This window comes from Epinephelus moara, chromosome 6 (genome assembly GCF_006386435.1).
Source record: "Epinephelus moara isolate mb chromosome 6, YSFRI_EMoa_1.0, whole genome shotgun sequence".
In the NCBI taxonomy this organism is placed as follows: Eukaryota; Metazoa; Chordata; class Actinopteri; order Perciformes; family Serranidae; genus Epinephelus; species Epinephelus moara.
Window position 1 is genome coordinate 43,412,924 of NC_065511.1, and position 12,428 is coordinate 43,425,351.

Consider the following 12,428-nt stretch of genomic DNA (forward strand, 5'->3'; position numbering starts at 1 on the left):
CACAACTCTTAGTTTGGCTTATTTCTTTAAACATTGTTGAGTTATCTGCTGTCAGCAACTCTCAGTGTGGCTTTCACATTGACGTCCGCCTCAACTGATCAGTGACGGTGTCACATCAGAAAAGGATTCCATGAGCTGCATGTTGGATGAACAGTAAACTGGAGCTATTGTTTAATGTTAAAGGTCCAGTGTGTCAGATTGAGTGGCTTTAGTCTTGTGGTGAGGGCTGCAGGAGGTTCAGGAGGTGTTTACCAGGAGCTGAATCATCCTCAGAGGTCTCCTCCTCTCAGAAACAAACACACCAGCTGATTTACACCAGGAAAAACACTGAATGAAGACGTTTCATGTCACAAATCAGTGTTTCTCTGATGGTATTCATTGCACAGCAGCAGCTAACTGTGGCAGCCAACACAACAACTGAATGTCTCTATCTGGAGTCAGTGTTAGGTTTGTCCTTTTTGGGCTACTGTAGAAACATTGAGGTGAACATAGTGATGTCAGTAGACGAGGAGCTGCTCCGTGTGCAGATATACACGGCTCATTCTGTGGTAACAAATTTTCAGGTGATTACAAACTAAAGAAAACATACATTTTATATTATTTTCCATATCTGCTGAGATATCCCTCCTCATGCTACTCTGGAGCTTTAAAAGAAGTTAGAAAATTTCTTAATTCACCTATCTGCCTAGCATAATTAAATATTATAGTCTATTATATTTCTACTGTGTAATAGTGATGTTAAAGGTACAGTTAGTCTCTGCAGCACTGCCTTAACTGTGCAATACTGAGAGATAATCGGTACATTAATTCAACTGCTGCAATATTCTTTAGTATATTAATTTATTCTCACGAACACCTTTTGTGTTGTTTTTAATATATATTTTATATTTCTGAACGTAACACTAGTTTCTACAGTTTAATGTAGAACAATGCACATATTTTTTACACAATTACAGACTCAGTGTAGTGAAGATATCTTTATTCTTAATATCTTAAGTATCAGTGTTAACTTCGTAGCATAATGCACACTTTCATTTCTATTTTATTTTATTACTTTATAGTTAGGCACTTCTTTTTCATACTCTTAATCTTACTTCTATAATCCTCTATTCGGTGAGTCGGAGCAACTAACAAATCACAGTTTCCCCTCAGGGATCAATAAAGTATTTGTGATTTTGACTGATTTTAGAAAATCGCTTTATATTAAGCTCCGACACTTGATGTCTGTGGATAAACACTTCTTGTAAACATCTTCTGACACATCTCATATCAAAATGACATCATCACTATCGATGCTGTGAAAGTGGAGGATGGAAAGACGACGTGTGTGTGACGTCAGTGCTCATCAGTAAAAACATGGAAGCTATCTGGTGTACAGCTCACCCACTGGGCGACACCTTGATGCTAATGAAAAAATTAAGAACCACGAGCCGCCTGCAGAGCGACGTCTCTGTGCTGCACATTTAAAACATGTGTTTGCTCCTGTTGGTGTCACCTGAAACACTTTAAAGACAGCGAGCTGAGTGAGGTATATAGCTATAACACATCCCACTCAGTACATATCTGCCTGTTTGTTTTCATGTTCATTGTTGTTTAACCAGTGGAGTCAGCGACGAGTTTTAAAAATGTTAAGTGTTTATGTTTTACAGCCCACAATGTAAGAAAAAGCAAGAACATAAGAAACACAACAACACGCAAGTTAAAGGAGCCGACAGGATCACACTTCACTGGAACTTTGGAGGATTTCATGTGACATACAAATCAATAAATAAATGATTGATTGAAAAAAGACAGATATATTGGATTTTTAATGTCTCAAATACGGAGTTTAGCCTCAAAACACAGAGAGAATAAATTTACTTTTGCTGAATGAATCTGCGTGTTTGGAATATACTCCAGAGATAATTCAAACGTGCAGGACAGGAGGGACGTTGTCCTTTTCAGGTTGTTTCTATAATTTATTTTGCCCATGTTCAACATATGTAGAGAAAAATTACTGATTTTTCTTTCATAGTTTTATAAATGAAACCAGGAGAGACGGAGGAAGGAAGTGAACGAAGGAAGGAGGAGGAAGAGGAGAGTAATTGATGATCTTGTCAGAGAGACCTCTATAAACTTCAGCCAAGATTAAATGATCCGTAAGATGTGTGTGTGTGTGTGTGTGTGTTTGTGTGTGTGTGTGTGTGTGTGTTTGCGTAGTTGTGTTTGTGTGAGTGTGTGTACACGTGCGATTTTATGAGTGTGTGTACCTGGCAAACGCAACTGGATGTGACAGTGTGTTTTTATGAGTGTGTCTGCACTGTGTATTTCATGTGTACGATCTGTGTGTGTGTTGTAAGTGTTAAACTTGTTGCAGTGTTTTTTTGTGCCTGGCTGTGGGTGTGTGTACGATGCAGTTAAATACTCTATACTGTGTGTGCGTGTGTGTGTGTGTGTGTGTGTGTTGGCTGTAAAGGTAACAATGAATAGACTTCATGTTTTTGTCCGCTGAGGCTGAAAATCATCACCAGGGGACACAAACGTTCTCATAAATACCCAGAAAGATTCATCGTGCTCCAACACAGCTTTTTACTTCAGCTGTTGTTTCAACTGTAAAACAATAAAATGTGTGATCAAATACACTATTAAAAAAAGTAGAAATATATAGTTTAAAGTTAAGGGATTTAACTGTGAGGAGAAGTTGTGTTTGTTTTAACACTGCAAATTCTTTGTAATCGTAATCAGATTTTGAATTCTGCTTGTAAGGCACATCGTCTATTTCAAGGTGGATCTCTGAGTTTTGAGCTCCACACTGCTGTGATTGAGTTTCATTAAGTCTGTAGTATGATAGCAACAGCAGCATCTATCACGTTATCAGGAACCAAAACGTCCTCATGCTTAAACAACAAAATAAGTTGTTTGCCAGGATCCTCTGAAACACACCATTATAAAAATAAACCCTCATATGAGTGTATGAGTTTCTGATCTGCTGCTGTGATGAAGGATTCAGTTTACGCAACTAAAAGTAATCAGTTAAGAAAACACTGCGAGGGTGAAATGCTCCACTAACTGCGCTGCCAAGCAGATTGTGTCTCAGTGCTCCGGTGTTATTTGCACGTATTTAAATGAGGTAATATGCATATATTTGGCGCAAAAATTGCCCCTTTCTATGCAAATGAGCCTCATTGATAAACAACGTCTAATTCACTAACACCAGCGCTAATAGCCACACGCAGTTTGAGTGAAGTAAATAACGTCTTTAGAAAGCTGGTGCAAACTGGGCGCTCCTCTGTGGAAGCCTCTCGCCCAGACTTTCCAGTGATCGTGGCAGCAGTGATCGTCTGTTAAATCAGTCTGTAAATAATATTTTGACATTATTATTATAATCATTATTACTTTAATGGCATCCGAAGATATTGATGCGTTGAACAGGTGACAGTCTGCGGTCGTTCTCAAAACGCACTTCTGTCACGCACTTCAAAAGCAACTTTCAATAATTTATTTTACGAAACGGGGGAAACAAACGTGAACAAAAACGGTTCCATAATTCATATTAAATTCAAAAGATAACGAAAAAACAGCTACAAGTGAGAGGGAATAGTGATAAAGTGGTCAAACTTGGTCAAATCCACAGCCTCAACCCATCCGACACTGTTAGACTGACTCACCAGCAGACATCACTACATGAGGGTATACAGTATTCAGTACTTTGCCAAACAAAGTCTGCCATTGTTCTGCCACGGTGTTCTTGGCGCAAAGCCAGCATTTATACTTTGCCATACATGTGTGGCTAATTGCAATCAGGGGCAAATCAGGGGCAAACTGCACTCAGCTGCCAAACTTTGTGGGCGTGTTTGCGCTGGTATATCATTAGCGCAATATCCTTTGTGAACAGGACGTTAAGACGGAGCAACCTGCGGGTGCAAGTGAAGTGCAATTCAAGGTGCTATCAGCGGCCGCAGTTCATTCTTTATGAATTCGGCCCTGAGTTTTGGTGGCGCCGTCTCAGCAGGAAATGCCCACATATGGTGGCTAAAAAGCCGCTTGAAACACAGTGATGACTCGCTAAGAGACAACTGATTTGTTGCTGGTGTTGCACAGTGGTCTGCAGCTCAGCAGGTGCCTCTCCTGGGTGTCGCACCATCAACCATCCCCTCCACCTCCTGATGACAAAGTCAGCTCTTACACTACGTCACTTTGGAAACATCAAATGGAACATATCTGTTGTTTGCAGAAATGCACAACGCCAACACTTTCATGTGGCAGCTGGGCTGAGTAGGTCGTTGGATGCAGTGCTACCTTTCAAATCACGCCTCCCTTCCCTTCCCTCACCTCCCTCTCCCCCTCTCTGACTCACCGGGAGCAGCCAGGTTCTGGATCTGGACAGGGACTTGGACGTTGGCCTCAGAGGCCAGCGTGAGACGGCCTCCCTTGCCGATGCGGTCACACATCAGGGTGATGTGCTTCTTGAGGCGGGCGGTGTCGCTGGGCAGGCCCAGCATGGGGCCTCCTGCCTGGGCCAGAGACGTGGCCTGGTCCTTGGGGCTCCGCGACAGGCAGCTCCGCAGGAGGTGGGAGACGGCGGCGTCGCAGCTCTCCTCCCAGCCCTGAGGAGGCAGGAGGAGGAGTGAGGATACAGGAGATGGTTTATATGTAGAATGTAAAATGTAGAGGAACTTGGCAGTGACAGCCATGTCAATAAAATACAAAACAGCAGAGAGTTGTGTCACATCAGGGAGTTTTTTTCTGGATTTCTTTCCTTATAAAAATCAGTAATACAAAGTTGTATGTCATGAAAATACATACAAAAAGAGAGAAGGAGGAGGAGACAAAGAGAAGAAACAAAAAGAGAAAAAGGGAGCTGGACAAGGGGCAGGGGAGAGGAGGGATCGATGAAAAAGGTCAGATGGGGCAAGAAGAGTATGAAGAAGAAGGGAGGAGGGGAGGACAAGAGGAAGAAAAGACAAGAACAGCACAAGGAAAAGGGGAAGACATAGGCTGAAGGAAGTGAAGAGCAAAGAGGACAAAGAGAAGGAGGCTATGATGGCGATGAAGAGGAGGCAGAAGAGATTTACTGAACAATTATTGAACTTCAATCTTGATGCTTTAACGATGTTCTTGACATTTAGGAAAGAGCAACGAAATAATAAAACACGCTCAATTCAATCACACACACACACACACACACACACACACACACACACACACACAGCTGTAATAAAAGGCAGTTGAGGAGCAGAGAAACTTGTCTTCTGTCACTCTCTCTTCCCTTCTGTCGTTTGTACTTCAAACCACCGCTGGGTCAGAGAGTAACAGAATATATTTAACAGCGTTACGTATTTAAATACAAAATATGAGTAACTGTATTCTGTTATAGTTTAAATTGGTGGTATTCTGAATTCAGTCACTGTCTTTAAAAATAGATTACTTGAAGGGATTACTTCATTAATTTTTGTTTTGTTTTAACACCGGGTCCTGAATGAATATAATGTGAGCGAGCGTCAGTTTGACTGAACTGTTTTCTGCTGGAACGTTCCAGCTTGCCGTCCTGTTTTTATTTACTCCTGTCGCTCTCTTTGAAAGCTCATAGCTGATCTTCTTTAACTGCAAAATCCTACATAAGGTGTCAGCTGGCTGGAGGGAGCAGCAGTTTGTGACTGGCGGGGTCAATAATTGATCTATCGATCCGTTCAGAGCAGGTCAAGTTATTGGAGGAGAGGAGCAGCTGCTGCGAGTGAACGCAAACTTTTAGACCCAGCAGAATAAATGGTTAAGCTTGACTTTCAATGTGCCTGACGTCCTGAGGCTCTGTCCATGCAATGTGTGCGCTCTGCGCTCTGACAGTGTGATGCTTTAAATAACTGAACGGCATATAAATTCCAACAGTGCTCCTGATGTACTGTCCAGCTCCAAAAATATAAAAAATCTATTTGCAGCTGCAGATCTTTTGTGGCGGGCTGCAACACATAAATTGGTATGTGGGAAACCCTGAAAGTGCATATTTAAAAGATTCAGTGTGGACAGAGATCGATGCAAGCTTGTAAGGAGAGAGTGAAATGCATATGAGGCGTTTCTCATTAACCAATTTTTAGAAAGTGTGTGCAGTGCAGCTGACATATGATAATGGTAGCCAGGACACTGATGTGTATTTTCAGCATGAAAATATCAGATCCAGACAGTTTAGCAAGATGATTTTAAAATATTCCAACAACTCGGTCTCAATCAAAAGTTGTCAAAATCGGGCGCTTGGTCAGTGACTTCCGGCGTCAGACACTGATGAAAAAGAAGCCATCATTTCAGTTGGCGGCGTCAGGGGGGAACGAGACGGGACAAAAACAAATGTAAAGGCAGCAAAAGTCCAAATAGGGTGGACGGGTCAAACAACCACCGACTTTCCACCAGGGGGCTGGTGTTCACTTCCCTTGATTGTAACGCCAAACTCTGTTCTTTCTTCCTAAAGGTAATCACGTATGTTTGTTGTTGAAGGAAGAAAAAAAACCTGCATTTTGAAAAAGCGGTAATTTGCGCTGCTGTACCGACGTAGTGCTTTTATTTTGAAAGAGACTGTATGCAAACTGTACATTTCCTGTGAACACAGAAGTGTATTTTGAAAGCAGACAATGCATGTAACAGGCTGAAGTTGACACGGCGTCCCAGAACGTCAACAACCAACACACCCAGGGTACCTTGGACGTCATATGTGGACGTGGAAAGTCCATGACCAAACGTGGACATGTGACGAGGTCACAGTGAGGACGGGTTGGTTCCAAAAGTAATCCAAAGTTTTTAGAATACTTTATTTAGTTTAAGTAATCTATTGAAATACATTACAAATTACATTCTGCAGCATGTACTCAGTAACCTGTGGTGGAATTCCAACACTGTGCAAAGCCCTGAACCCATAACCAGCCTGAATGAATGACTTTGGATGGGTGAGTCCGAGTGTGTGTGTGTGTGTGTGTGTGTGTGTGTGTGAGGGTGTGTTGACAGGTAGCCTCCCACTCTCCCCTCTTCGCCTCCCCCTCCCCCCTCCTCCCCCTGCCTGCCGCCATGCTGATAGGCCCCTAATGAGCCATAATGACAGGTAATCAACCCTGTAATGATGATGACAGAGAGACACAGACGGAGACAGAGAAAGAGACACAGAGAGAAAGACAGAGACCCAGAGAGACACAGAGACAGACGGAGAAAGAGAAAGAGAAAGAAGGAGGGCTGTAGAAGGTCGAGGAGATGAGATGATGATAAAGAGTAGGGCAGACAGAAAAAAAAACGAGTGGAGAGACGACAGAGGAGCGGAGATAAGAAAAGAGATGGCAGTGGTGGTGGTGGGGGTACTGGAAGGAGAGAAAATGAGGAGGAGGAGGAGGAGGAGGAGGAGGAGGAGGATGAGGAGGAGGAGAGATGGGAGGAGGATGACCTATTCTTCCCACAATACCTCACCAGGTTATCAAATAGTTGGAACAACATAACTGCAGGTTTCTGTGGAAACTTGGCGCGCTCATGCACGCGGACACACTGACACATACGTTCCACATGCTGCGGAGGAAAATTAAATGTCTTCAGACCTGAACTGCAGACATTCATCCTCCCGAACGAGAAGAAAGGAAGCAAAGAAAGGTGGAGCAGAGCGGGTTTGGGCCGAGGCCAGAGCGATAAATTAAGACAAAGTTCCCACTAATGCTGAGATTGGAGAGAAGTTTGTTTCCTGTTCGCAGAAACAAGAGAGGGATTGTTTTCTTCACCCATCTTTGAAGACTAAAGCAGGTTGTGTTCGTCAACATATTCCACTTTTTAGAGAGTGAAGAGTTTGGGTTGATGCACATTTAATTTAATACTGAGCAAAGTTTGTTTTAGGAGTAAAAGGCTTGTTTTGTCAAGTTTTACCATGCGTTCAAAGAGCAAAGTTTCAAGTTCATTTCATTCATCAGGTGCTGAGAGTAAGTAATGAAGATAATGGCAAACCATTACTGAGACACACAGCACACTTGGTATGACACACTGAACTTAAAGCTCTACTGTTCTGGTGATCTCTAATGGGAAGTTTCTCTGGATCAGTTCTCAGTTAAACTCTTAACACATAATTGTACTTCAGGCTGTTACTGTCTGTAACTGATCGACCTGAGTACCTTCACTGTTTCACTGTTGTCATAAAGACATACACACTTAAAATGTTTCTTTCTCTTGTTAAGTCTGGTGAGTTTCTGGTCCTTTAACGGTCTACAAACCGCATCAGGAATATTGGGCTGGACATGAGGGAAATCCCAGGTGTGATTGCAACATTACTGGATGGCCGTGGATAAAATGTTCCCGGGCCCAGCACACAACCTTGGAGGACTCCCAAAGAGACGGGTAAAGGTTCAGACAGCAATCCCTCAGTCCTGACATCCTCATCCTGACTGGGAAAGTCATTTGAGAAGCCAGAGTTATGATTCTGTGAGAACAATGTTGTACAGTCAGTCTCCAGGGAGACAAAATCCTCCACACAATCACTTCCCTTTGACCAAATCAGCGGATTCCTTTTTCTGAAAAACGATCTGAAAAGCTGGATTTGGCACCGCTCAGCATTCAACGGTTACACTTTCTTTCACTGTCCAACTTCTGGGTATAATCAACTTTAAACACCACCAATTACTGTAAATGCTTACTTACAGACAATCACAAGTCTTAATATGCTCTAAAGAAACCAGCGATGTGAATGAACGGCAGCAGCATGGGAGGAGATGTAAAGTGCACTGTGGTGAGTTTAATTCAAAATATGAACAGGTTTAATAACCCCATTGTTCCACATCACTAATACTTTAAACATCTAGTTCAGCTTGTGCAATAATTATTAATTTTCTCAGAGGTTTGTGTTGTTAAATTTGACCAAAATGAAGCCAGCAGTGACTTTATGAAATTAAGTGTCACTGGTCTGAAACAGCTGATTCAGGATGTCTTTGGGGTGACAGTTCTTTCATTACATTATAATATGCAGTGTAGTGTTTTATTCTCTGTATGGTTTAGTGCCAAAATGACCCAGAAGAGAGGGGATGAAGGCACATTGAGACAAAAGATGGATGGGAAGGAGGACAGAGGGAATAAGGGTGGGATGCATCTGTTGAATCAACCCTCCTCCCATACAGAGACATTAATACTGGATATCCCTGCAAAACCCCTGATTATGTTTGATGCCAATGTTTTTTTTTTTTTTTGTTAAACCTTGCTTTCTGCAAATTCCAAACAAGACCTCATCCTTGCTCGTCATATTTTGCCATTTTGGCAGAAGCCCTGTTGTTATTATAATGACATTGTTGGCAGACGTTTGCTTTTGGAGATGCACGAAGGGTCAGCGGTCAGGTTTGGGCAGCAAAACTACTTGGTTATGGTTAGGAAAGGATTGTGGATATTATTAGAAAATACCCGGCTTTGGCAGCACAAACATGGCTGGAAAGGCAGTGGTGGGTCGCCAAAGAACAACTGTCTTTGAGTGACACAAACGCTGCACCGACATTGTCGTTTGTTTGCCTCAAACACGAGTCTCCAGGGTCAGAGTCATGTGCCTGTTGCCCAAGCAGCGTATTTTGACGCCCTGGAGGTGAGACCAGGCTGTTTCACAATATTTGTGCATGGTAACTATGGTATAGTGAAGGCTATGAAAAGACTGTGGTCATGCCGTATAACCACAGCAGAGCAACTGCAGCTGCTACACTGACCACGGAAGTTGCATTTGCCTGCGCAGACACCGCACTGCTCAACATTAATTGTACATGGCTGGTCTATTTTTCTTTCTCTGAGCTCGGCTCTACGTTTCACATTAAAATAAATCAATCGATGCATCTTGTTGTTAAAATAATCCAGTTAATTAATTCTGTACTAGTTAATATAGTCTCTGCTTCCAAACCCTGCACAATCAACTGCACTATCACTTGGTAAAACTCTGTACACACACAGTGAAGCTGGCAGCAACCACACACTGCAGAGTCTGTATAGAAGGTAAATACCTGGCTTCGCTCCGCCTACGTGATGTGTCCCGTCGGTGTCCTGTGTATTTTGGCCGTGAGGCTCGGCTTCTAAAACACTCAGCAGGCATTCAGACTGATATCAACCCTGTGTTGTTGCATCATAAGACACAACAGACGCCAGAAACACAACAGAATGTTTTGTAAGACTCAGACAGCATTTTACAACTCTGGAACGTTACCATGATGGTGACTATTTTATTTTCTGTCACAACAATTGCAGGTCAACCACAGAAATACAGTGTAATCACCATGATATGTGAGCTTGCATGCATCTGATTGTCCAATGCAGAGTCTCGCCAGATGTGGCACTGACCCTGCTGTTTTTGGTCGAAGCCCTCTGTGTGGGCACCCCGCTGCCCTGCCAGACTGACTCCATCTAAATGAATGATGAGGGCTTCATGTTTTTCATGCAGAGCCACAGTCAGTCTGAACGCAGCCTTACAGGGACACAACTGTCCAATGAGGACATTATTTGGAACACTGGGCTGAGTCTGGAGGAAGTTCTTGTAAAGTTGGGTCATATGGAGCCAAACTGAGTCAAAAATCCATCTGATGTGTTTCATATAAAAACAACACCTGGTGAAACACAATACTGACCCTGCTGTGTGGCTCCGAAAAAATCCTTCAGTTCTGCCGACTACAGACGTTTCACTCTCTCTTCAATGGTTCTTTACATCACCGTAAAGCTCAGAGAACCGTCTGACTGTAAAGAACACTTTCTAAAAATGCTCTTTACAGCACTGTAGTGAGTTCTGCAGTGGCACAGGCCCAAAGAAACATTTTCAGGTACTGTGCAGACATTTTTGGTTTCGGTACAGGAAGTCGGTGCGAGGCAGGCTGTACGGCTGCATGATGGATTCTGGTAAAGTAAACAGAGGGCGGGAGAACGTGGGGGTCACGCAAGAATAGCAGGCAGACAGACAGCGTCAGCAACTCTGTTCAAGAGCTGAGTGACAGATGGAAAAAGAGACAAAGAGGGACAGACAGGGGGACAAGGAACAAGGGAGGGAGGTTCACAAAAAGAGGAGGAAGAGGAGGAGGCAAAGGAGGAGAACAAGGGGGAGAAGAAGAGATACAGGGAGGTGAAAGTATACCGCAAAAGGGAGAGATTTAAATATGGTTAATGAGGGTGAGACAGAGAGGAGGATGGACAGCTCAGAGAGAAGGGAGACAACGAGACAAATGTAAAACAAGATAAGGCAGGAGAGGAGGAGAAGACAGGAAAGAAGTGCAGAGGTGAGGAAGAGAGGGGAGGAGTAAGAGGAGGGTGGAGCAGAAACAGATAAGAAGGCTGATGAAGAGGAGCGGGTGGAGAGAAAATTAAATAGAGAAGTGAAGAGCAGTAAGAGAAGCAGAGAAAGAGGAGGGTGGTGGGGTGGAGGAGGAGAAAGCAGGAGGAGGCAAGAAAGAGGAAGAGAGGTACAAGGGGTGAGAGGTGAGAGGAAGAAGAGGAGGACCAGGAGGGAGGAGGTAGGGAGAAGGAATGCAAGACGAAGAGCAGGAGGAGGAAGAGGTGTTCTGGTTGGCTGCAACTAAATGAGACGTTTAGTTCGATGCCACACAGATGCATTTCCTCCTCCTGCTCCTCCTCCTCCTCCTCCTCCTCCTCCTCCTCCCTCAGTCCACCTCTTTTAGCACAGACAGGAAGAATGTCTTCTCCTCTCTCTGCGCTCTGACCTCCTCCTTCTACACATTTCTGTGTTTCTCCTCCAGATAAGGAGTCGGGGGTGTATCCAGCTGCTGTCAGAGGAACTCCTCTCGTCTAAATCATGTTTCTGGATGAAAGAAAACCTCACCTTGTTTTCTGATGGACCGCTGCACATTTCTGAGATTTCTAAAGTTCTTTGTTGCTCAGCTGGATAATCACATAATCTGGGCTAATGTGACAGATGACATGTCGGTCTGAGGTCATGTGGTGTCCTGTTACGTGTCTCAGTGTTTCTGCGTTTCATGCAGAAGAGTTAAGAGTGTGTGAAAAATGGGACGTAGAGACAGGGGAGTGAAAACATGGAATTATGACTGCATGTACATTTGTTCTTCCTGATTTTAACCTGTGAGCCTGATTAAACGTGAACATGGGACACATGTCAGAGAACCATCTGAGGCCAACGTTAGCATGATTTATGGTCAAAACTCTCAGAGCTCCACGTTATAATAAACCAGAGACCCTTTAATGAACAAAGTAAAAGAATAAAAAGTGCTGACAGGTTGATAAACGTGTGTCAGCCTCTCTCAGTGTGTAGTCATGGCTGTGTGTCGGACAGTGTTTCTGAAAATAGCTCATCAGAGCACCTGTTTGTTTTAATGTTGTGGACGTGACCCTGATTACTGATAATTCACCTAATGCCATTAATCCCATTTAAAATAACACAGACACACACACTGATGTACACTGTCCCCCGAGGCTCATCAACTGACCCTCTGAACCTATTCCTGTCTATGATCTGT

The 12,428-nt window shown here is 43.4% G+C and overlaps 2 protein-coding genes across 5 annotated transcripts in view; both read right to left on the reverse strand.

The window, feature by feature from the left end:
- Window positions 1-12,428, reverse strand: part of LOC126391332 (methyltransferase-like protein 27) — a 242,783-nt gene that overhangs the window by 222,025 nt on the left and 8,330 nt on the right. Inside the window, exon 1 of one of the 2 annotated variants that reach the window (XM_050046028.1) lies at window positions 6,666-6,951. The exons of the other annotated variant lie outside the window; for it this stretch is intronic. The gene's annotated coding sequence lies outside the window, so the exon portion shown is untranslated. Of the gene's footprint in view, window positions 1-6,665; window positions 6,952-12,428 lie in introns of those variants that run through there. 2 annotated transcript variants of the gene reach the window in all.
- bbs9 (Bardet-Biedl syndrome 9) overlaps window positions 1-12,428 on the reverse strand; it is a 242,450-nt gene that overhangs the window by 85,311 nt on the left and 144,711 nt on the right. For all 3 annotated transcript variants that reach the window (XM_050046001.1, XM_050046000.1, XM_050045999.1), the window contains one exon: window positions 4,337-4,586. In XM_050046001.1, coding sequence (XP_049901958.1) covers window positions 4,337-4,586 — 250 coding nt within the window. The remainder of the gene's footprint in view (window positions 1-4,336; window positions 4,587-12,428) is intronic.